General features: G+C 37.0%; 2 protein-coding genes across 5 annotated transcripts in view; one reads left to right on the forward strand and one right to left on the reverse strand.

Moving 5' to 3' along the window:
• Window positions 1-1,570: 1,570 nt before the first annotated feature.
• PSMD10 (proteasome 26S subunit, non-ATPase 10) lies at window positions 1,571-8,988 on the reverse strand. 2 transcript variants are annotated; one of them, XM_082680829.1, is made up of 5 exons: window positions 8,860-8,988; window positions 6,389-6,487; window positions 5,207-5,353; window positions 4,946-5,112; window positions 1,571-2,728 (listed from the first exon to the last, which is right to left on the reverse strand). In XM_082680829.1, exons 1-5 carry the CDS (start codon window positions 8,971-8,973, stop codon window positions 2,575-2,577), a joined length of 681 nt encoding a protein of 226 aa, XP_082536955.1. In that variant the 5' UTR covers window positions 8,974-8,988; the 3' UTR covers window positions 1,571-2,574. The 2 variants fall into 2 exon arrangements, with proteins under 2 accessions (XP_082536955.1, XP_082536956.1); XM_082680830.1 differs by having other exon boundaries at window positions 2,643-2,728; window positions 5,025-5,112.
• A 242-nt stretch (window positions 8,989-9,230) lies between these two features.
• Window positions 9,231-26,399, forward strand: part of ATG4A (autophagy related 4A cysteine peptidase) — a 63,634-nt gene continuing 46,465 nt past the window's right edge. For all 3 annotated transcript variants that reach the window (XM_082680824.1, XM_082680825.1, XM_082680826.1), the window contains exon 1: window positions 9,231-9,284. In XM_082680824.1, coding sequence (XP_082536950.1) covers window positions 9,275-9,284 — 10 coding nt within the window. In that variant the 5' untranslated portion in view covers window positions 9,231-9,274. The remainder of the gene's footprint in view (window positions 9,285-26,399) is intronic.

A 26,399-nucleotide genomic window follows, 5' to 3' on the forward strand; every position in this document is an offset into this window, starting at 1 on the left:
AGTTCTCAGTGTCTGCTCATCTGTAAAATGGAGATGATTTCTATCGTCTTAATGCCTGCAATGGAGAATGGATATAAACATTTATAAAGTGTGGTACTCTACTTTTGTAGAACCCAGGTCTACTGATAATTGATTCAGCATTCTTTTTTCTCTCAACCAGGGATCCTTAACCTTTTGGGAAGTCACAGATCCCTTTGAGAATCTGATGAAAGTTACTGAACCCTCTTCCCAGAAAAATGAACATAAAAATTTCTGCATTCAATTTTAGGCAGTCAATAGAACTGTGAAGCTAGAGTCATACAGCCAAAGGAAAGCTCCCACACTATATCAAACTTGCTAACAGAAGGTTTTGGGGGTTTGATAGTGTAAAAGGATATGGCAACAGAAAGTAGAAGACGCTGCCATGTAATGAACTCAGTGTAGTTGGTATAGTTAAATTGGGAAATCAAAACACTGGGGTCATACAGTTAAGCTGTTAAGTCAAAGATTACAAAGTAAAATGCAGAATTATCTTGAATCTCACTCATAGAACCTCACTGAAACTGTGGATTCCCTCCAATAGATAGTTGAGAATGTAATTTTTTCCACTCTTCTATTTACCTGTTTCTTCCATCTTATATTCTCAGTTAAGCTCTACAATTAAAATTGTCATCTTTCCTGAGTTCATCTTGAAAGTAACTGTAAAACCTGCTGAACTTGAATCAGCTTCATCTCTATTGGGTTTCCTACAGGGAACAGGTAACAATCTGATCAATATCCGAGGCCATCAATATCCTTAGTTTACACAAATCAATGATTGAAATGTTAAGCCACTTCACTTAAAATGCCAACAGCCTACAAATTACCTGAGGCCTGGTTCCATCTGTATTATAAAGAACTAAGATGAATTTTCTTTTGCATTCACAAAGCCTATTACCTCAGACAATAAAACTCAGTACTTATGAATACCTTCAGCCCTAACAGGCCCTATTAGATATAACTTTACTCTTTGATCATGCTAAAAAGCATTAGAAACAAATTATTTCCCCTGTCATTAGTTCTATCCCTGGCATTCAATAAACAAAGTTTAGTTCCATAAGAATATGCTTCCCTGATTAATAATCGTAAAGCTCAGCACTCAAAATACTTATGTAAAAGGGTCTGAATATCAACAACACGGTTTGCGTTTACAAAACTCATTTTAGATACTGGTCATTAAGTCTCTGACCCAAAATTAATTGAAGTTTGTGGACTCACTTGGATTACTCATTTCAAGCAATATTTGCAGCATAAAGTTCAAATTAAAAAATAATTTGAAGAGTCACCTGCAGTTCATTAGATTTTATGACTAGTAATCATTTAAAATGTTTCCCTAAATTGAGATCAAGTTTACACTTATTAATTTTCTTTTGCTCCACATTTAATTAGCAATTCAGAAGATTACTATTTTTAAAGATTTTAGCTGCAGGTCAAGCTTCACTGATTTTATTGACTTCAGAGCTACCCAGAAATTGTCTTTATAAAGAAATTGTCTTTATAAAGGATTTAAAGGCTTAAGTGGGTGTCTGATTTGCAAAAAGAATTGGGAGATTCTCTCAACATTTTATTTTTTTAGTTTCTGAAATACAAATAAAAACACATTTTTGTTACACATCATAACAAGCTTGACATTCTTTTCAATACAGGATGACTTAATATAGGTACTTTAAAACTTCCTTTATAAAAACAATAAACTTGGGCTTCCCTGGTGGCGCAGTGGTTGAGTCTGCCTGCCGATGCAGGGGACACGGGTTCGTGCCCCGGTCCGGGAAGATCCCACATGCTGCGAAGCAGCTGGGCCCGTGTGCCACGGCCGCTGAGCCTGCGCGTCCGGAGCCTGTGCTCCGCAACGGGAGAGGCCACAACAGTGAGAGGCCTGTGTAAAACAATACACTTTATTTTGGAGGGAAATAGCTCATCATTAAAAACATACATTGGTACACAGGCTATTATTTTTCATTATTTTAGTGTTTATGAATGCCAAACTTGGATAGCGTACCTGCCCTCTGAACTGAAAATTTCATCCTCACAATATGTAAGTATTCCTCCTATAACAAAAACAAATTAAACCATACTGTTGGAAAAAACAGAAATATTTGGCATAGGCCTCTGAGTGGGCTTGAAAAACGAGTTACGATGTGTTTCAACTGTATGGAAGAACATTCTAGAATCCACCTAGAAACATTTGGCAAAACAATTGGCCTGGTGCTATTGGGGTTGTTCTGCCTCAGAGGGGGATAAAGGGTGCATGGCAGGGTGCTGAAGACTCACAACAGCCACAGAATCACTGACTCAAAGTTAACCAAGATTCAATACAGAATAATATACAACAATAGAACAATCTCAATTATTATTATTGTTATTCAATGCCTGGAAAGCAAGTTGTAAGCTAAGAAAAAAATACCTCAGCAGGAACAATAGTCAACATGTTTATAATACTTGGAAGATGAAACAACTTCATAATTCATAGATGACATCTTGTGCACAAGTACATTAGTTTCTAGGACAGTAGGGGACAACCACAAAACATACAAAGTAAGAGTAAATCCAAGCTGCTTAACTTTCCACCATTCTCTTGAGTATTAAACCCAGACCACCTTTGGCCACTTGCAGGGGTGTCTTTTCTTCTTTATTCTCAATGTAAATACTTGCTCCGTGGGACACCAGCAGTTTTGCTACTTCCACTCTCTCCTCATCACAGGCTAAGTGTCTGAAATCAAGGCCCACAAAGATGGATTAATCATTTGCAATTCTATGTAAAGGTTAGGATTTCCTGACAGGTAGTCTAAACTGCATATTATTAGGTAGTGTAATATCGGAAAGTTACTTAATCTGGAAAGGAAAATCGATTTTCATGGGGAAGACTGTTTATAAGTTAAAATTCATTGGAATAGTCTTATAATACCAGATCATAAATCACAATTCTGGTCCTACTACAACAGAAGTGATGTAAATGCCGGCCTAATAACGTCCTTATTTTATGAAGATTAGTGGTTTACACCAAACACATGCAATAATTCCAGGCTAGAACTTAGAAAAACCTCCATACACAACCTGCTAACAGCAATTGTGTGGTTTAAATTTTGGAAAAGCAGTTTAAAAAATTTTATATTATCTGATTGTTACAGACACCTTGTAAGTTAGCAAGGTACTATTATCACCATTTTACAGTTGAAATTGTGACAGAGGTTAGTCTTTGCCTATGATGACATGGCTGAGCAGTAAGTGAGGGGGAAACCTTGTCAGGCACTTAACGGTTTACCAGGTAGGGTATTAGACCCTAACATGTTATTTTATTTAACCTTCACACCAATCTAGTGAGGAAGGAATTGTTATCCTCACATTACAGATAAGGAAATTAGACTCAGGAAAGTTAAGTAACTTCTCTGAGTTACTTAATATAGTATTTGATATAGTTGTTTAAGTGGCTGAGTTTGGATTGGGTAAACAGCATGTAGCTATTCCTTAATCGTAGGCTCTGCTCAGGACCCGATACTGCCTGACTCCTAAATTTCCTCCAGGCCACCCTGCCTTTCTTATTTGGAGAAAAGGGATAGAATATGCATGTTTTTCTAGACAGAGTCGCTCAGAACTACAGAAAAAAAATTGTAAAACTAAGAGTTAAGAAAACAATACTTAAAAAAAAATTGAATCCTACTTTGGACTAAAAAGAAGACTCACAGAATTTCTGGTTCAAAAAAGTCACCATTCGATAAGGAAGAATAGTGGCCAAGTACTGTAGAAAAAATATCAAGGTAGAGGACAGCTTCAGGTCAAGCATAAATCAATTCCAGATGGATTTGAGTTAAATGAAAAACAATAACCAAACCAAACCAATGCAATGTTTTAAAAAAATATATAATAAAATACAGGTGAATAGTTAACTAATTTCAGGGTGAGGAAGCACTTTCTAGTTATGAGGGAAGATTAATAGGTTTGACTGTATAGAGTTGAAATCTTCGGTTATTTCAAAAAAATCATAAACAAAATGAAAAGACAAACTGGGAAAAATATTTTCAACATGGCAGAAGGTTAATATTTGTACTATGTCAAGTCAAGGGTACATAAAAAAATCAGTAAAAATAAATTAATTCTCCAAAAGGAAACAGAGAAAGGGACACAAAATGTTATAATTTAGAGAAGGAATATAGTCATAGCCATTAAAAAATGTTTAGCTTCATTGATAATAAAAAATGTAAATTACAACTCTGAAATACCATTTTTCCTATAAGACAAGGATATTTTTGGTGTTGGTGAGGGGGTAATAGGCACTCTCACACTGCTATTGGGAGGGTACAATGATACAACTCCTCTGGAAGCAATCTCGGAATATACAGCAATTGTCTTAAACTATGTGTATCTGTTGACCCAGCAATTCTACTTCTAACTTCTATACTAAGATAATAATCAGCAGTATGGCCAATGATTTTTGTATAAAGTTGGTCAATGTAGCATTATTTATAATAATGGAAAACTCAAAAAAGCTTAAATATACAGTAATAGAGGAATCATTAAATTATGCCTTATCCATAAAATGGCGTTGTGGATAGCCATTCAAAAACGGTTTAGAAATATTTATTCACATTGGAAAATGCTCACAATATACTATGAGGTGAAAAGAACAAGATATAAAACTATATACACAGTATCGTCCCATTTACAATTAAAAAAGCATATGTAAAGTATGTACATTTGCATATAAAAGACAAGGAGGAAATACATTAAAATGTTATCAGTGGTTATTTCTGGGTGGCAAAATGATAGGCATTTTGAATTTTTATCTTTATACTTTTGTGTACTTTCAAATTTTTTTGCCATAAACATGTATTACATTTATAAGCAGACTAAAAAAAGAAATGATGTGTAAGAATTAGTGCAAGAGGGCTGATGTCAGGTAGAATACAAATGACTGCTACTTGTCACTTACAGAGGAGTGTTACCCTCAGTGTCTTGGATGTTTGTGGAAGCTTTGTAGTACAGAAGAATATGAATCATCTTCAAGTTACCCTTGGCTGCTGCCCGGTGCATTGCTGTAGCCTCATAATGGTCCTTAGCATCTGGATTAGCCCCGCCTTCCAGTAACATGACAGCAATCTGGGAAGATGGAGAAGAAAACAATGCAGGGATCTATTTGTGTTTGCGTACAGGTTTAGAACTCAAAAGAAGTAGCCTAGGAATGGAACCCTACCTCATGCCTGTTTTTGGAAGCTGCATAATGTAGGGGAGTACAGCCATTTTGATTGACAGCATTCACTTGAGCACCTTTTCCCAGAAGAGCTTTTACAATCTCATCCCGGCCAGCGGAAGCAGCAATATGAAGAGGAGACCAACCTGCCTGTAAAAGAAGTGGGCAGAACAAAAACCAGGGAGAAAAGGCACAGGGATTAATGCTAACATTTAGGCAGGGTTTACAGAGCTGTGTGTAAATGGTTTAAAAAAATAACATTCTTTCTCTTTCCCTCATTAAGCACTGCAGGATATTTAGAAACCAGATATATAGAAGAAAAGAAAAGCACCCATAATCCCACAACATGGAAATAATACATAAGTCTAATTCTAATGTGTTTTAAGATTGGGATCAAGGATACCCCAATAGGATATCAAGTTCCGTGAGGTGCATTTTCCACAATGTCCACTTATCATTACGTTGTGAAAATTTTTCTATGTCATTCTTTGGAATCATCACTTTATTGGTTGCATATTATTATCATTATCATTATTTTTTTTTTTTGGCCACGCCGGGCGGCTTGCGGGATCTTAGTTCCCTGACCAGGGATTGAACGTGTGCCCTCAGCAGCAAAAGCGCGGAGTCCCAACCAGTGGACACCCAGGGAATCCCCTGGTTGCGTATTATTTTATTAGGTGTATATATATGCTGTATTCAACTGTTCCTCCATTAAACTGTTTTTACTTTTTTGCCATTATCAATATTATTTCATTGAGCATCCTCGAAAAGGAATCTGCCTACAAAAACATTTCCATCCTTATTCTTCACAAGTCTTATCCTAATATAACCAATACCATTACACCAAATCTTTATATAACAAAAAAAGATATCTAGGCCCTCATTATTCAGGCAATATTCACCAAAAACAATTTCTAACATAATAAAAAGGATTTGTAGTCTCTTAGGGATCATCATAATAAGACTTGATCTGCATGTTTACCTTAAATTACAGGCTATGGGTGGCAAAATGAACATTCTGAAATAATGCAACCACCAGTCCTGTATTTGGTCACTGGGGCCATGCTGTAACTTCCTAGTCATAAAGGTTAAAATTTGTTTGTGAGCTTAATACTCGGGCTCTAGTAAACACCAGTCTGGAGTCTAAAGATAACTGGGAATTTATCAACTCTGCCTAGTACTCACATCATCTTTATCATTCACTGGCACTCCAAGTTGCAGCAAGAATTCAACAATTTCTGTATGTCCGGCTGAGCATGCCCAATGCAAGGCAGTTCTGCTGTCCTACACGGGAAGCAGAGAAGCAATAAGACCAACATTCTTGAAGAAAAATAGAAGCACTAAGGCAAGAAAGCAGAAACAAAAATTAATATTGGAGCCAGCAAACCTACAGTTTGGGAACAAGAAATGGAGAGCACTGGATCCTCAGGTAGGTAACCTTAAACCATATTACTTACATAAGAGAGACCAAGGTTTTAGTAACATGAGGAGAATACATTGATGAAAGTAGGTAATTCTGGGCAGACTAGAGCCATGAAAGCAATAGAGCAAAAAACTGATTTCAGTGCTTTGGCAGAAATACAGCTTTGGCTATTTCCATTATGTACGTACTTTTATGTCAGGCGCTGTGCTAAGAGTTTTACGTGCATCATCTCCTGTAATCCCCATGATCCTATACAGTGGATATTATCCCCATTTTACAGACTCCTCAGGGTGAGCAACTTGTTAAGGTCGCACAGCTAGTAAATCGTGAAGTTGGGACACAAACCCGTCAGCTCTGAATTTTCTAGATGCTCTAGGAAGAACAAATGTATCTTGTGGGAAAGAAATATTCATGAAACTAGTTGAGATTATAACCATTTAAAAAACATACCAGGGCTTCCCTGGTGGTGCAGTGGTTGAGAGTCCACCTGCTGATGCAGGGGACACGGGTTCGTGCCCCGGTCCGGGAAGATCCCACATGCCGCGGAGCGGCTGGGCCCTGCGCGTCCGGAGCCTGTGCTCCGCAACGGGAGAGGTCACAACAGTGGGAGGCCCGTGTACCGCAAAAACAAACAAACAAACAAAAAACATACCACACACAGAATTAGAGAGCAACATTACTTTAAAAAAATAATAAGCTAGGAGTTAGTCATGTTTCTCAAAGGGAATCTCTCTCTCTCTTTTATTTTTTTTGCAGTGACTGCTATATTTCTTAGCCCTATGTAAAAGAAAATGGTACTTTAAACTTTATTACAAAAATTTCAAACTCATATAAAAATACAGGGAACATAATATAATCCATATGCCTATCACCTACATCTTATAACTATTTTTCCATACTTGCCTCATCTGTTTTTCTCCTTGATGAGATTTTTAAAAACAAATCTTAAAAATTATGACCTTTCATACCTAAATATCTGAGTATCTAAAAAAATACTTTACTACATAGCTATTACACTGATTAAAATTAACACTAACTCCTTTATAACGTCAAATACCCAGATTTCCCCAACTGTCCCCCAAATGCCTTTTTGCAGTTGGTTTGTTTCAATCAGGATCCATACAAGCTACATAAGTTGCAAATGTCTGTTATGTTTCTTAAGTCTTTTCATCTTGAATAGTTTCTCCCTTTTTCATGCCATTGACTTGATGAAGAATGGTTAGAAGTATTATTAAATCTTAATATTGTTAAATTAAATCTAAAGTATTAAATATCACCAGAGCAAAATGAACGTAAACTAGACAAAGGCATTTTCAGGTTGAGCAATAAAGAAAAGTTCCAGAAAAAAAGTCTCTGAACTTCTAATTCTCTTCCCAAACACACAAAATGGAGATTTGTAATTATGTGACACTGTCTTGCTAGTGCTGAGCACGGTGCCTGTCAAATAGGAGGCAATCTATAAATGTATGTTAGCTTACTGAGGGCACCGTGAATCTTTCTAGAAACTCAGGGTGAAAGCATGAGGGTCTTTTGAGCAGGAGGGCAGAAAGAAACACTTCCCAAGGTCCACTCACTTGTGTTCTGCCTTTGCCTAGAACGCCCCTTCATCCCCCAGGGAAATCCCACTCATCCTTCAAGATACAGCCAATCTTCCCTCCTTTGCAAAGCCTTTTCAGTTACGACAACATTCGGCTTTTCTAAGCGAGATTAAATCAGGTTCTTCCATATGTTCTGAAAGCCCCACGTCAACTTCTCTCCCGAGTATTTACCACAATTTATAATCGGACATATGATTTGGGATTATTTTATTAACGTCTGATCCTTCTATTCGACAGTATCCTCAGCTCCCAGCTGAGGCGTTCAGTTACACGTGTTCCGTTGAATAGTCACTAATAAAAGCAAACAAATCCACTTCCAAAAACCAAAAACTTCCCTTCTCACGGATGTCTCAAAGATTGGGCATTTCTGAGAAACGCGCAAACGTTCTAGAAATATACAAAATACAGCGACTAAGTACTGGGCCAAAAAACAACACTGGCGGTTTGTGGGGCTAGCTCCGGCCGCCCGGTCCCGAGTCCTGAGGTGACCCTGGGGTAAGGATGGGGCGGCGGGGGCGGGGATCTGGCCCTCTCGGAACCGGCCTCCCCATGGGTTGGGCTGGGCCGGGCAGCCACGTTGGCCTCCGCCGCTGCCGCCGCCGCCGCCAGCGGAGAGGCCCTAAGCGTTGCTTTACCTGGTCAGTCCTAGTGGCCAGGGATTTATCGGCCAGGATCCTCTCCTTCAACTCCTCCAGCTTCCCGCTGTAGGCCAGGTTGCAGACCATTAGGTTAGACACACACCCCTCCATTTCGCTTTCCCAGGATCTCGGTGAAGCCTGACCAAAGACCGCCTCACGTCGCCAGCTCCGACTGCCAATCAAAACAGGCATTAGAGCTCCCCCAGTGACCAATCGCGCTCGTTCCTTTGCTTCTTTTCCCATCGCAGGGCGCCTCTGGGAGTTGCAGTTTGAGCGCAGTTCCGGGCGGGGAGGAGCCTTTGCCGCTGTCTCCGTCTCTGCCGTTAGCAGCGCGGAACTACGAGTCCCGGGGTCCCTTGCGGCCGCCGTAGTCAAGTGGCCGGTGGAATTGGCCCAGGATGACAGCTGGAGAATGGAGTCAGGTACGGGGAGCGGCTTCGTGTAGAACCGGGGTGGGTGGTCGCTGTTGGGGCATTGAGTCGGTGACGCGAAGTGGGTGCGGGGTCATGGCAAGAGAGTTATGGGAGCCAGAAAGTCCTGTCCCACGGGGGCCCTGACCTGCAGTGGTAAGCGGAAGGGAAAACGGTAGCAGCTGAGTACTACCTCCTGAGCTCGAACCAGTGCCTGTGGCCATCCTCCCCCGCCGCCAAAGGAATGGAAAGAACTAGGGGTTAATTATTCTTACGTTTCGACGGAGTGGCATTAGGGCAGAATTCTGCCACAACAGTGATAGCATATGACACCGTAGTAAGGTGATGTGCCAGGGTGATGCCAAAGGCAGGGTGTGATGCCATAGGACCCACTTGATATCTAAGAGATCTCGGGGAGTCCATGGCGTGGTGACATCACAGCTTGATGAGGGTCATCTTGACACTGTGGCATGGTGTTGGCTCTTTAATATCACGATAATAACGGTGACATCGAAGTTTTGCTACAACTATTAAGCTAATAGTGTTTCTATTTATAGGATTCCTAAATAGTGCCATAGCAGAAGAGATGCAAGGCTTATCCTTTATAGGGCATATCCAGGCTGGCATCATACCAAAACCAGGTAACGATAAGAATACACTCAAGAAAGAAACTGACTATGTTTATATTTACCCTGTTATGGTGTAGAACAGAGCTTGGCAACCTTTCCGTAAAGAGCCACATAGTAAATATTTTAGGCTTTGGGGGCCAAAAGGCAAACTCGAGGATAATTTGTAGGTACTTATATGACAAGGGAGAAAACAAATTTCAACAAATATTTATTGATGAAATTCAAGGTATAGTAATAATAATTGAGCATTTTTTTGTAATATGAGACTACTAATGAGAATAATGGAATTCTTTTGGGGGGGATAACATTTTGTTTATTTGGGGCTAATAGTCAGTGTTCCCTATCATCAAAATCATTTCAAATGTTCATCTGTTAATACTGATCTGTAATGAGATTTTACCCATTTCATCTTTGTAAATGTCTTTTCACACAGATAGGTATGAATCCACAAACATATTCTTGTTATTTTTTATTTAAATACATTTTAAATTTCAGAATAGCTTTAGATTTATGGAAAAGTTGCAAAGATAATGCAGAATTCCTGTGTACCCCTCACCCAGTTTCCCCTACTCTTCCTTTCCTATTTTTAACAGCTTTATTGGGATATAGTTTTCATATCATAAAATTCACCCATTTTAAGTATAGTTAAATATTTTTAGTAACTTTATTGAATGGTGCAACCATAATCATAATCAGTTTCAGAACATTTTCATTTCCCCCCCAAAGATCCCTCATGCTCATTTATTTACAGTTAGTCCTCGTTCCCACTCCCAGCCCCAGGTAACCACTGATCTACTTTGTCTCTATAAATTTGCCTATTCTGGGCATTTCATCTAAATTAAATCAAATAAGAAGTGGTCTTTTGTGCCTGGCTTCTTTCACTTAGCATAATATTTTTTGAGGTTCATCCATATTGTAGCATGTACCAGTACTTCATTAATTTTTTTTTTTTTTTTGCGGTACGCGGGCCTCTCACTGTTGTGGGCTCTCCCGTTGTGGAGCACAGGCTCCGGACGTGCAGGCTCAGCGGCCATGGCTCATGGGCCCAGCCGCTCCGCGGCATGTGGGATCTTCCCGGACCGGGGCACGAACCCGTGTCCCCTGCATTAGCAGGCGGACTCTCAACCACTGCGCCACCAGGGAAGCCCCTTCATTAATTTTTATTGCCAAATAGTATTCCATTATGTGGCTATAAAACATTTTGTCTGTCTACTCGCTACACATGTAGGTTGTTTCCAGTTTTTGGCTATTATGAATAATGCTGCTAAGGACATTAGCGTGCGAGTCTTTGTGTGGACAGGTGTTTTTGTTTCTCTTTGGTAGGAACCTAAGGGTGGAATGACTGCATGATATGGCAAATTTATCTTTAACTTTATAAGAAACTATAAAACTATTTTCCAAAGCGGCAGTACTGTTTTGCATTGTCACTAGTAATGTATGAGGGTTTCTGTTTCTCCACGTCCTTGCCAACATTTGTTATTGTCTTTTTGATATAGCCATTCTGAATGGATGTGAAATTATATCTTATTGTAGTTATAATTTGTACGTCCTTAGTGACTAATGATGATGAGCGCCCTTTCATTTACTTACTAACCATTCATACATCTTTTCCATTTTTAAATTGAGTTATTATCTTTATTGTCTTTTTATTATTGAGTTGTAAGAATTATTTATATATTCTGGATACAAGTCCCTGTAGATATGATATGTGGATATTTTCTCCCACTCTGTTGCTCGTCTTTTCATTTTCTTAATGATGTCTTTTGAAGTGCAAAAGTTTTAAGTTTTGACAAGATCTAATTTATTGGTTTTTTTTCTTTTATGGGTCATGCTTTTGGTGTTGTACACTTTTAAAAATTGTACAATTTAATGTTATTAGTATTTTAGAATTGTGTTACCATCACCACACTCTTATTTGAAACATTTCCATTACCCCAGAAAGAAACCTCATGCCTGTTTTCACTCTCTCCCCATTTCCACTCCCAGGCCTAGGCAACCACTAATTTATTTTTTGTCTCTATGGATTTTCATTTTGGGGGATTTTATATAAATAGAATCATACAGTATGTAATCTTTTGTGTCTGGCTTCTTTCACTTAGTATAAGGTTTTTGAAATTTATCCAAATTTTAGTTTATATCAATACTTCATTCATTTTAATGACTGAGTAATATTCCATTGTTTGGCTATACCATATTTCACTTATCTGTTCATGAGTTCGTTGGTTTCTGCCTTTTGGTTATTATGAATAATGCCGTCATAAACATTCACGTACACGTTTCTGTGCAGACATGTGTTTTCATTTCTCTTAGCACGTATCTAGGAGGGGAATTGCTGGGCCATATGGTAGCTCTATGTTTAACTTTGTGAGGAACTGCCAGACTTTACCAAAGTGGCTGCACCATTTCCCTTCCCACCAGCAATGTAGGAGGGTTAGAATTTCTCCACATCTTTACCAACACTTGTTAATGTCTTTTTTATTATAGCCATTCTAGTGAGTGCAAAGTGGTATCTCACTGTGATTTTGTTGTTTTGACCTGTGACAGCATGGGATGCATATAAAGCATGTTGACATTACTTATGATTCAAACAATGTTAGCTGTTGAAATGACTTTCCTGCAGTGTAAATTTCACACATAAGTGCTGTTTTGCCTTGTAATTTTAAGTTGAATTAATTAAGAAACATTATCAAGTCTGGAGCAAAAGCTAATTTCCAGGGCCATTCGGTGTTTGGTAGTAGTGGTTGAAGGCAGTTCTTCCAACAGTTAAAAAATGTAAAAATCATTCCTACCTCCCTTACCATAAGAAAAACACATAGTGGATCTAATTTGGCCTGCCAGATGTAGTTTGCTGATGGCTGGTGTGTGAAAGTGTCCTGTATTTAGCAGGTGTTCAATAACTATTTATCCAGTTGATTACAGAGGTACAGTAGGCCTGTTGTGTGGTATTCACACAGGATTGGGTATAGTAACATTTCACCATAATAATACATCAAGAAATTGGATTTGATTGTCAGAAACAACTGGAAAAACAACTCCAAGTGCCTCTCCTACTGAGTGACTTGTTTGGGTAATCTTCCTTTATAGACTGTGTGTTGTGCTTTTATTTTATTTGATATGACAGGATGGTTAACTTTCAATTCTGAGTCCCTTAAGGCCAAGGGTAAGGTATTCTTTGACTCTTTGGAAGCTTTCAAAGGTGTCTTCCCTTTTGTCACTGTCCTCAAGTATGGAGGAACAATGTGGTTACTGTTTATCAAGAAGAGTCAAAGGGGGGCCCTGTTAGGGACTCACTCCGTTGCTGTGCATACAATTGCATATTCCCTTTACTACTGGTCTTATAGAGTTTAGGTCCTAGAACAAGCCAAGTTCACCTTCTGGCCTTTAGAATAACTAACGTTTACTGATCACATGTGTCAGGTATTGGGCTTATCTCATTTAATCCTTCACAACAACCCTATGAGGGAGGTACCATTATCCTCCAGTCTCCACCTTTTAAAAAATGAGGATACAGGCACAGAGAAGCGAAGTAGCATGCCTGAGGTCACACGATTTGGCAAAAGTTGGAGCTAAAATTAAAATCCACTGCTATTCTACCCCAAAGCCCTAGCACTTAACCACTGCAACATACTGCTCAATATTGCTGAAGATGAAATTATGTGTAACTGCAAACCTCAGGGGCTTCCCTGGTGGCGCAGTGGTTGGGAGTCCGCCTGCCGATGCAGGGGACACGGGTTCGTGCCCCAGTCTGGGAGGATCCCACATCCCGCGGAGCGGCTGGGCCCGTGAGCCATGGCCGCTGAACCTGTGCGTCCGGAGCCTGTGCTCCGCAACGGGAGAGGCCACGACAGTGAGAGGCCCGCGCACAGCAAAAAAAAAAAAAAAAAAAAAATGCAAACCTCAGGTAACGGAATACTAATTCCTGTCAGAGCTCTTTGGGCTGTAACACTACCTATGATTCTTGGGAAATGTCATGATTTTCATGCTCTAGAGCAACACTGTCCAGTAGAACTTTTTGTGATGATGGGAAAGTTCTGTATCTATGCTGTTCTGGTAGGGTAGCCACTAGTCACACTGAGCACTTGAAATGTGTCCAGGGACTAAATTTTAAATTTAATTTTAATTATTTTTAATTTAAATAGTTTCATGTGGCAAGTGGTTATCATTGTGGACAGTGCAGAGAGAGGCAGTTTCCCCCTACTTGCTCCTTTCTAATTATCACTAAACATTTTATTTAATGTAAATATTCTTTCCATAGCACAGCTGGAAACCAATATATTCTATAGTGAAACAAACTTGAGGAAACCCTACAGAGGTATATGACAGTTAACTGTATGACAGTCACAGGAATAGGTTCTGTCTTATCCAGAGTGAAACTTCTCCATTCCCACCACTTACTAGGTAAAGTTTGAACAACTGGCCTGAAGACCCTTTGCGATTGATTTTTTTCACTGTTTGCAGATGTAAGTTGTTTATGTGGTTAATTGCAAACAATTCACAATAGCCAGTTGCCTGGTTTAAGATGAGACATTTTAATCTGTGGCTCTAATATTTTTTTAAGCACATGTTTCAATCCTACAGATAAAAATGTCCTTGGTATTGTGTGTCACTGACCTATGCAAATCTTCCCCGTTTAAATCTCTCTCTTCGTAAAGCTGGCATATTGTTATAGGCTATTATAATAAAACATTTTATTTACTTGCTCCCTGGGTTTTAGCTTCCACACACTCTTGTTTTCTGAGTTATTTGCTTTATAAATGGTTTACTTTTAAACTTTTTACTATAAAGAATAAGGGACTCACAAGAAGTTGCAAAAACTGTACCATACACTCTTCATCCAGTTTACCCCAATCATTACATTTTATGTAATTATAATACAAGGTAAGAAACAGGAAATTGACATTGGTAGGATGTGTGTGTACAGTTCTATATTATTTTCTCACTTGCGTAGATTTGTGCAACCATAACTGCAATCAAGATACAGAAATATTCCTTCACTAGAAAGCTACCCCTTCATAGTCACAGCTGTCCACAACCCAGCCAAATACTAATTTGTTTTCCTACTCTATAATTTTGTCATTTTGAGAATTTTATATAAATGAAGTAATGGAGAATGTGATACTTTCCAATTTTTTCCACTTTGTTTAATGACCTTGAGACCCATCCAGGTTGATACATGTATCAGTAGTCTGTTCTTTTTTTATTGCTGAGGAGTGTTTCATGCTATGGGTATACCACAGTTTGTTTAACCATTTACCTAATGAGAGACATTTTGGTTATTTGCAGTTTGGGTCTGTTGCAAATAAAACTGTTATAAACATTTGAGTATAGGATTTAGTGTAGACATAACTCTCATTTGTCTGAGATACATGCCCAGGAGAGTAATTGCTGGGTCATATGGTAAGTGTATGTTTAGTTTTTAAAGAAACTTCTCCAGAGTGGCTGTATAGCATTTTACACTCCCACTGGCAATGTATGAGAGATCCAGTTTCTCTGCATCCTTACCAGCATTGTCGTTGTAATTGTTTCTTATTTTAGCCATTCTGATAGGTGCATAGTGATACCTTATTGTGGTTTTATTTGCATTTCTCTAGTGGCTAACGATGGTCAGTATTTTTTCATGTGTTTATTTTCCATCCCTATATCTTCAGTGAAATGTCTCTTCATGTCCTTTGCCTATTTTCTTTAAAATAAAAAAAAATTATGAGGTAGCAGTGGTTAATAACCTATGTTTCATGTGTACAATATTTTATTTCTGTGTACACGACAGTGGGCTCACCACCAAAAATCTAGTTTCTATCTATCACCATGCAGTTGACCCCCGTTGCCCATTTTGCCATCCCTCCACCCCTTCCCTTCTTGTAACCACTACTCTGTTCTCTGTATCTATGTGTTTGTTTATATTTGGTTTCATTTGTTCATTTATTTTGTTTGTTTATACATTTCACATATAAGTGAAATCATACAGTATTTGTCTTTTTCCATCTGACTTATTTCACTTAGCATAATACCTCAAATTCCATCTACATTATTGCAAATCCTTTGCCCATTTTATAATTGCATTGTTTGGGTTTTTTTGTTTTTTACCTGTTGAATTTTGAGAGTTCTTTATATATTCTAGATATAAGTTCTTTGTCACATATGTAGTTTGCAAATATTTTTCTACCAGTCTATGGCTTGTCCTTTCATCTTATTAATAGGATTTTTTTCATAGAGCAAAAGCTTTTAATTTTGATGATGTCCAGTTCATCAATTTTTTTCTTTTATGGATTGTGCTTTTGTTGCTATGTCTAAGGACTCTTCACTAAGCCCTCGGTCTCAAAGATTTTCTCCTAAAGTTTTTTTAGTTATATTTTACCTTCAAGTCCATGATTCATTTTGAGTTAATTTTTGTATTTAGTGTGAGGTTTAGGTTGAGGTTAATTTTTTTAAACTATGGATGTCCAGTTGCTTCAGCTCTATTGAATTGCTTTTGTACTATAGTAGAAAATGAGTATGCTGTACTCGTATAGGCCTATTTTGGGGTTCTCTTTTCTGATTCATTGATCTGTGTGTCTGTCCCTTTGCCATCTCACACAGTCTTGATTACTATAGCTCTATAATAAATTTTAAAATCGGGTAGAGTGATACTTCTTCCTTTATTATTTTTCAGTATTGTTTGTTTGTCTTTCCCTATACTTTTCAGAATAAGCTTGCCTATATCTAAAAAAAGTTTGCTAGGATGTTGATAGGAATTGTATAAGAACTGTATATCACTTTGGGGAGAACTGAAATCTTTACTATGGTGAGTCTTTCAATTCATGAACAGGGCATATCTCTCCATTTATTCACATCTTCTTTTATTTCTTTTGCTAGCATCATGTCGTTTTCAGCATTGTGTAGTTTTCAACATACAAGTCCTGTATATGTTTTGCTAGAATTATAATTATTTCATTTTTTGTGTGACTGTTAATGGTATTGTATTTTAAATTTTGGTTTCCATGTGTTCATTGCTAGTACATAGTAATGCAATTGATTTTTATATAATTTGTACCCGGCAATGTTGCTGAATTTACTGATTAAGTTCTAGGAGGTTTTTTCTGTTGTTGGTTTCTTTGGATTTTCTTTGTAGACCATCTTGTCATCTGCAAATAGGGACAGTGGTATTTCTTTCTTTCCACTTTTTATGCCTCTTATTTCTCTGTCTTCCCTTATTGTTCTGGCTCAGAATTCCAGTACTATGTGTAATAGCTGTGGTGAGAGCTGAACCTTTGCTTTGTTTCCAATCCTAGGGGGAAAGCAGTCAATCTTTCAGCATTAAGTGTGATGTTAACTGTAGTTTTTTTTGGGTAGATATTCTTTTTAAAATTGAGGCAATTCCCCCCTAATTCCTAGTTTTCTGAGGATTTTTATCGTCAATAAATGTTGAATTTTGTCAAATAGCTTTTTCAGTATCCACTAATATGACCATGTGATTTTTTTTATTACACTGATTGATTTTCAAATATTGAACCCAGCTTGCATCCCTGAAATAAATCCACTTGGTCATAGTGTATAAATTTGTTTACATATTGCTGAATTCTATTTGCTAATATTTTGTTAAGGATTTTTGTGTCTCTATTCATGAATGATATTGGCATGTTATTTAATTTTTCAGTACTATCTTTGTCTGATTTTCATATCAATGAGATATTAGCCTTATAATAAGAATTGGGAAGTATTTCCTCCTCTTGTATTTTCTGGAAGAGATTGTGTAATAGTATCTACACAAAATTAATTGTGTATTAATTTTCCTTCAAGTGGTTGGTAGAATTCTCTAGTATAACCAACTGGGCCTGGAGATTTTTTTGGAGTTTTTTTTTTTTTTTAAAGGGAATTTTATTTTTATTTATTTATTTATTTATTTTTGCCTGTGTTGGGTCTTCCTTGCTGTGCAGGCTTTCTTTAGTTGCGGTGAGCGGGAGCTACTCCTCCTTGAGGTGCACGGGCTTCTCATTGTGGTGGCCTCTCTCGTTGGGGAGCACAGGCTCCAGGCACACCGGCTTCAGTAGTTGTGGCTCGCAGGCTCTAGAGCGCAGGCCCAGTAGTTGTGGTGCATGGGCTCAGTTGCTCCATGGCATGTGGGATCTTCCTGGACCAGGGCTCAAACCTGTGTCCCCTTCATTAGCAGGCAGATTCTTAACCACTGCGCCACCAGGGAAGCTCTGGAGTTTTAAAAGTACAGATTCAATTTCCTTAATAGCTATAGGACTACTAAAATTATCTATTTCATATTGGGTGTTTGTTTGTGTTTTTCATGGAATTGGTCCAGTTTTCAAAATTGTAAAATTTGTTTGTAATATTTCCTTTATCCTTTTGGTGTTTGCAGAGTCTCTAGTGATATCCCCTGTCTTGTTCTGATATTAATAATTTGTGTTTTCTCTGTTTTTTTATTTGTCATTCTCGCTAGAGATTTGTCTATTTTATTGCTCTTTTCAAAGAATCAGCTCTTTATGTCATTGATTTTTCTCTATTAATTTTCAGTTTTCAATCTCATTGATTTTTGCTCTTAAATTGATTATTTCCTTCCTTGTCCTTGCTTTGGGTTTATTTTACTCTTATTTTTCTAGTTTTTTTTTTTAAGGTGGGAAATTATATTTTTAAATTTGAGACTTTTCCTCTTTTCTGAGGTAAGCATTTAGTGCTATAAATTTCCCACTCAGCAGCGGTTTAGCTGCATATCACATATTTTTTTATTGTGGTAAAAAACACATAATATGAAATCTACCCTCTTAAAATTTTAAGTGTACATTACACAATATTGTTAACTATAGGCACAATTTTTAAAAAATATTATTTTATTTTAAAATTATTTTTAAAAAATTTATTTATATTTATTTATTTATTTTTGGCTGCGTTGGGTCTTCATTGCTGCATGTGGGCTTTCTCTAGTTGCGATGAGCAGGGGCTACTCTTCATTGTGGTACGTGGGCTTCTCATTGCGGTGGCTTCTCTTTGTTGCAGAGCACAGGCTCTAGGCATGCGGCTTCTGTAGTTGTGGCACGTGGGCTCAGTAGTTGTGGCTTGCAGGCTCTAGAGCACAGGCTCAGCAGTTGTGGTGCATAGGCTTAGTTGCTCCATGGCATGTGGGATTTTCCCAGACCAGGACTTGAACCCATGTCCCCTGCATTGGCAGGCAGATTCTTAACCACTGTGCCACCAGGGAAGTCCTCCCCACAATGTTGTTTTCATCTTGCATGACTGAAACTCTATACCCATTGAATAGCAACTCCCCATTTCTCCCTCCCCCTAGTCCCTGGCAACCACCATTCTTTCAGTTTCTATGAGTTTGACTACTTTAGATACCTCATTTAAGTGGAACTATGCAGTATTTGATCTTCTGTGACTGGCTTATTTCACTTAGCACAAGGTCCTCAAGTTCCATCTGTGTTGTAGCATATTGCAGGATTTCCTTTTTATATGGCAGACTAATATTCTATTGTATTTATATACCATATATATACCACATTTTCTTCATTCATTGATGGACATTTAGGTTATTTCTTCCTCTTGGCCATTGTGAATAATGCTGCAATGAACATGGGAGTGCAAATATCTCTTCCAAAGCCTATTTTCAATTCTTTTGGTTAAATACCCAGAAATGGTATTGCTGGATTATATAGTAGTTCTATTTTTAATTTTTTAGGAGCAACTATACTATTTTTCCATAACAGTGGCATCATTTTACATTCCTACCAACAGTGTAGAAAGGTTCCATTTCTCTACATCTTTGCCAACACTTGTTATTTTTTTTTAAATAGCCATCCTAGCAGGAGTGAGATGATGTCTAATTGTGGTTTTAATTTGCATTTCCCCGATGATTAGTGATGGTGAGCACTTTTTTCATATATCTGTTGGCCATTTGGATGTCTTCTTTGGAGAGATGTCTATTCAAGTCCTTTGCCCATTTTAAAATAAAGTTGCTATTATTATTTGCTATTGAGTTGTAGGAGTTCCTTATATATTTTGGATATAAACCCCTTATCAGAGATATGGTTTACATATATATATATATATATATAAAATCTCCTATACTGTAGGTTGCCTTTTCATTCTGTTGATTGTTTCCCTTGCTATGCAGAAGATTTTTAGTTTGATGTAGTCCCATCTGTCTGTTTTTGTTTTGGTTGCCTGTGCTTTTAGTGTCATATCCAAGAAATCATTGCCAAGACCAATATCTTGAAGTTTTTTCCCTAGGTTTTCTTCTAAGTGTTTTATAGTTTTAGGTCTTCTGCTGAAGGCTTTAATTTTGAGTTGATTTTTGTGTGTGGTGTAAGATAAGGGTCTAGTTTCATTCTTTTACATGTGAATATTCAGTTTGCCCCACACCATTTGTTGAAGTGACTATCCTTTTCCCATTGTGTACTCTTGGCACCCTTGTTAAAGATCATTTGACCATATATGTGTGGGTTTATTTCTGGGTACTGTGCTGTGTTCCATTGGTCCATATGTCTGTCTTTATGCCAGCACCATTTTGTTTTGATTACTGTAACTTTGTAATATGTTTTGAAATTAGGAAGTGTGAGGTACCTAGCTTTGTTCTTCTTTCTCAAGATTGTTTTGGCTATTTGGAGTTCTTTGTGGTTCTACATGAATTTTAGGATTTTTTTCTATTTCTATAAAAAATGCCATTGGGATTTTGATAGGGATCATATTGAACATGTAGATTGATTTGGATAGTGTGGACATTTGAACAATATTGTCTTACAGTCAATTAACATGAGATATCTTTCCGTGTATTTGTACCTTTAAATTCCTTCCAGCAATGTTTTGTAATTTTCAGTGTGCAAGAGTTTCACCTCTTTGGTTAAATTTATTCCTAAGTATTTTATTCTTTTTGATGCTGTTTTAAATGAAATTGGTTTCTAAATTTCCATTTCAGATGGTTCATTGTTAGCATATAGAAATATAACTGATTTTTGTATATTGATTTTGTATCCTGTAAAGACTTAATAGTTAGAGCATATGCTATTAATTTATTAGTTCTAACAATTTTTGTGGTGTCTTTAGAGTTTTCTACATATAAGGTCATGTCATATATAAACAGAACTAATTTTACTTCCTCCTTTCTAATTTGAGTGCCTTTTGTTTCTTTTTATTGCCTAATGGCTCTGGCTAGAACTTCCAGTACTATGTTGAATAGAAGTGGTGAGAGTGGGCATCTTTGTCTTGTTCCTGAATGAGGAAATCTTTCAGTTTTTCATGACGGAGTATGATGTTAACTGTGGACTTTTTATATATGGCTTTTATCATGTAGAGGTAATTTCCTTTTATTCCTAGTTTGTTGAGTTAAGAATACTCAACTTTTTAACCTGAAAAAGTGTTGAATTTTGTCAAATGCTTTTTCTGCATCTATTGAGATGATCATGTGATATTTTTCTCCCTTCATTATGTTAATGTGGTGTATCACATTGATTGATTTACATATGTTGAGTTATCCTTGCATCCTGGAGATAAATTCTACTTGGTTATGGTGTATAATTTTTTTAATGTACTGTTGAATTTGGTTTGCTAGCATTTTGTTGAAAATTTTTGTGTCTATATTCATCAGGGATATTGGCCTATTGTTTTCTTTTCTTGTAGTGTCTTTCTTCTGGTTTTTGCATCAGGATAGTGCTGGCCTCACAAAGTGAACTGGGAAGGGCTCCCTCTTTTTCAGCTTTTTGGAAGAGTTTGAGAAAGATTGGCTTCTGAAACTCTTTTTAAAAAGGAATGAAGTTAATTCTTTAAATTAAGAATTAACTTAGACATGAATTGAAAGTTAATTCTTTAAAATAAGTTAATTTTTCTTTAAATGTTTTATAGAATTCACCAGTGAATCCATCTGGTCCTGGGCTTTTTATTTGTTGGAATGTTTTTGATTACTGAGTCAATCTCCTTGCTACTTATAGTTCTGTTCAGATTTTCTGTTTCTTCATGATTGTCTTGATTAGTTATATATTTCTAGGAATTTATCCATTTCTTCTAGGTTATCCAATTTGTTGATGTATAATTGTTCATGGTAGTCAATATAATCCTTTTAATTTCTATGGCATTCATTATATCTCCTCTTTCATTTAAAATTTTTTCCTCTTTCATTTTTGATTTTATTTATGAGTATTTTTTTAAACTACTGTAGTTAAAGGTCTGTAAATTTTGATGATCTTTAAAAAAACCCAGCACTTAGTATCATCGATTTCTTTCTATTCTCTATTTTGTTTATTTCTGCTCTTAATTACTTCCTTCCCCTAACTTTGGGCTTAATATGTTCTTTTTTTCTAGTTTATTGAGGTGTAATATTAGATTGTTCATTTGAAAAATTTCTTCTCTTTTAATGTAGGCAATTTTCACTATAAACTTCCCTCTTAGTACTGCTATTGCTGCATTCCATAAATTTTAGTATGATGTGCTTTCATTTTCATTTGTCTCAAGGTATTTTCCAATTTCCCTTTTGATTTCTTCTGTGATTCACTGGTTGTTCAAGAGTGTGTTTTTAAATTTCCACATATTTGTGAATTTTCCAGTTTTCCTCCTGCTATTATTTTCCAGTTCCATTCCATTGTGGTTGGAAAATATAGTTGGTATGATCCCAACCTTTTAAAATTTGTTAAGAATTATTTTGTTACCTAACATGTGATCTGTCTTAGGAAATGTTCTGTGTGCACTTGAGAAGAATGTGTATTTTGCTGCTATTGGGTGGAATGTTCTATATATGGCTGTCAGGCTCATATAGTGTTGCTCAAGTCTTTTGTTTTCTTACTGATCTCATGTCTGAGTATTCTGTCCATTATTGAGAGTGACATGTTGAAATCCCCTACTAATATTTTGTTGCTGTCTATATCTCCCTTCAGTTTTGTCAGTGTTTGCTTCATATGTTTGTGTCCTCTGACGTTGCATGCTTTATATTTGTGTTGTTATAACTTACTGGTGAATTGACTTTTTATCATTATATAATGTCTTTCTTTGTATTTCTTGGCAATTTTTTTAAACTTAAAATCGATTTTGTGTGATATAAGTATACCACGCCTACGCTCTTTTGATTACACTTTGCATGGAATGTCTTTTTCCATCCTTTCAAATTCAGCTTATGTGTGTCCTTAAATCTAAAGTGAGTCTCCTGTGGTTTTCTGAGTACAGGTCTCTTGCCTCCTTAGGCAGGTTTATTCCTAGGTATTTTATTCTTTTTGTTGCAATGGTAAATGAGATTGTTTCCTTAATTTCTCTTTCTGATCTTTCATTGTTAGTGTATAGGAATGCAAGAGATTTCTGTGTATTAATTTTGTATTCTTCAACTTTACCAATTTCATTGATTAGCTCTAGTAGTTTTCTGGTGGCATCTTTAGGATTTTCTATGTATAGTATCATGTCATCTGCAAATAGTGACAGATTTGCTTCTTCTTTTCCAATTTGGATTCCTTTTATTTCTTTTTCTTCTCTGATTGCTGTGGCTAGGACTTCCAAAACTATGTTGAATAATAGTGGTGAGAGTGGACATCCTTGTATTTTTCCAGATCCTCGAGGAAATGCTTTCAGTTTTTCACCATCGAGAATGATGTTTGCTGTGGGTTTGTTGTATATGGCCCTTATTATGTTGAGGTAGGTTCCCTCTATACCCACTTTCTGGAGAGTTTTTTTTATCATAAATGGGTGCTGAATTTTGTCAAAAGCTTTTTCTGCATCTATTGAGATAATCATATGTTTTTTATTCTTCAATTTGTTACTATGGTGTATCACATTGATTAGTTTTCATATATTGAAGAATCCTTGCATCCCTGAGTTAAACCCCACTTGATCATGGTGTATGATCCTTTTAATGTGTTGTTGGATTCTGTTTGCTAGTATTTTCTTGAGGATTTTTGTATGTATGTTCATCAGTGATACTGATGAAAGAAATCAAAGATGACACAGATGGAGAGATATACCATGTTCTTGGATTGGAAGAATCAATATTGTGAAAATGACTATACTACCCAAAGCAATCTACAGATTCAGTGCAATCCTTATCAAATTACCAATGGCACTTTTCACAGAATTAGAACAAAAATTTTACAATTTGCACAGAGACACAAAAGACCCTGAATAGCCAAAGCAACCTCGAGAAAGAAAAACAGAGCTGGAGGAATCACGTTCCCTGACTTCAGACTATGCTACAAAGCTACAGTAATCAAGACAGTATTGTACTGGCACAAAAACAGAAATATAGATCACTGGAACAGGATAGAAAGCCCAGAGATAAACCCACGCATCTATGATCACCTAATCTATGACAAAGAAGGCAAGAATATACAATAGAGAAAAGACAGTCTCTTCAGTAAGTGGTGCTGGGAAAACTGGACAGCTACATGCAAAAGAATGAAATTAGAACACTCCCTAACACCATACACAAAAATAAACTCAAAATGGATTAAAGACCTAAATGTAAAGCTGGACACTATAAAATTCTTAGAGGAAAACACGGCAAAACACTCTGTGACATAAATCACAGCAATATCTTTTTTGACCCACCTCCTAGAATAATGAAAATAAAAACAAAAATCAACAAATGGGGCCTAATTAAACTTAAAAGTTTTTGCATAGCAAAGGAAACCATAAGCAAGATGAAAAGACAGGCCTCAGAATGGGAGAAAATATTTGCAAACGAAGCAACTGACAAGGGATTAATCTCCAAAATATACAAACAGCTCATGCAGCTCAATATGAAAAAAATAAAAAACCCAATCAAAAAGTGGGCAGAAGGCCTAAACAGACATTTCTCCAAAGAAGACGTACTAATGGTCAATAGCATGAAAAGATGCTCAACGTCACTAATTATTAGAGAAATGCAAATCAAAACTACAACGAGATATCACCTCACACCAGTCAGAATGGCCATCATCAAACAAATCTACAAACAATAAATGCTGGAGAGGGTGTGGAGAAAAGGGAACCTTCTCACACTGTTGTTGGGAATGTAAATTGATACAGCCACTATGGAGAATAGTATAGCGATTCCTTAAAAAAACTAAAAGTAGAACCATCGTATGATCCAGTAGTCCCACTCTTGGGCATATACCTGAGCCATAATTCAAAAAGACACATGCACCCCAATGTTCATTGCAGCACTGTTTACAATATCCAGGACATGGAAGCAACCTAAATGTTCATCAACAGAGGAGTGCATAAAGGAGATGTGGTATATATATACAATGCAATATTACTCAGCCATAAAAAGGAATGGAATTGTGCCATTTGCAGAGATGTGGATAGACCTATAGTCTGTCATACAGTGAAGTAAGCCAGAAAGAGAAAAAAAATATTATATAATACCTCTTATATGTGGAATCTAGAAAAATGATACAGATGGACTTATTTGCAAAGCAGAAATAGAGACACAGACTTAGAGAACAAATGTATGGATACCAAGGGGGAAAGGCAGGGGTGGGATGAATTGGGAGATTGCGATTGACATATATACACTACTATGCATAAAATAGGTAGCTAATGAGCACCTACTGTATATAGCACAGGGAACTCTCCTCATTGCTCTGAGGTGACCTAAATGGGAAGGAAATCCAAAAAAGAGGGGATATATGTATACGTATAGCTGATTCACTTTGCTGTATAGCAGAAACTAACACAACATTGTAAAGCAGCTATACTCCAATAAAAATTAATTTTAAAAGTTTTTAAAAAAAGAATACCAGGGCTTCCTTGGTGGCGCAGTGGTTGAGAGTCCGCCTGCCGATGCAGGGGACACGGGTTCGTGTCCTGGCCCGGGAGGATCCCACATGCCGCGGAGAGGCTGGGTCCGTGAGCCATGGCCGCTGAGCCTGCGCGTCCGGAGCCTGTGCTCTGCAACGGGAGAGACCACAGCAGTGAGAGGCCCGCGTACCACAGAAAGAAAACAAAAACAAAAACAAACAAACAAAAAAGTTCTAGAAGTGTGAACTGAATATAATGCATATTACATCACTAGAGCTACATCTAGAAGTCATAATTAGGAAAAACAAGGAAGGCAGTTACTAACTTCCCCGAACATATCTATTTTTAGTATTTATTATAATGGAATTATTTCAACTTTTCAGGTATCTTAGAATTTGAGTGTATGTGCTAATCCTGACTCTGGTGAAGTGTAAGATATGTGAAACTGAAATACAAGCTTTGAAATTTAAGTACATTTTCTATTGGCCACACCCAGGCACAAATTCTAATTAAACACAGCTTTGAGGATATTAACACTTATTTAAATTTTACAAAGTACTTTCACAACCATTTTCTTATTTGATCCTCACTATAGCTTTGTAGGGAGGAAAGTATTATCTCCATTTTATGGATAAGGAAAGGGAATCTTTGCTTGAAGACTGGCCCAAGGTAACTTGGCTAGTAAAAGAGCAGAAATAAAACCCAGCTCTTCTAATTCATAGGCCAGTGTTCTCTTTAGTATACTATGTTTTCTTTCATTAAGATTTGGGGAACAAATTCAATATATTTCTCTGATGAAGTGACTTTCAAATCAAAATGATCC

The sequence above is a fragment of the Grampus griseus genome, assembly GCF_964374135.1.
Source record: "Grampus griseus genome assembly, chromosome: X".
NCBI classification, from domain to species: Eukaryota; Metazoa; Chordata; class Mammalia; order Artiodactyla; family Delphinidae; genus Grampus; species Grampus griseus.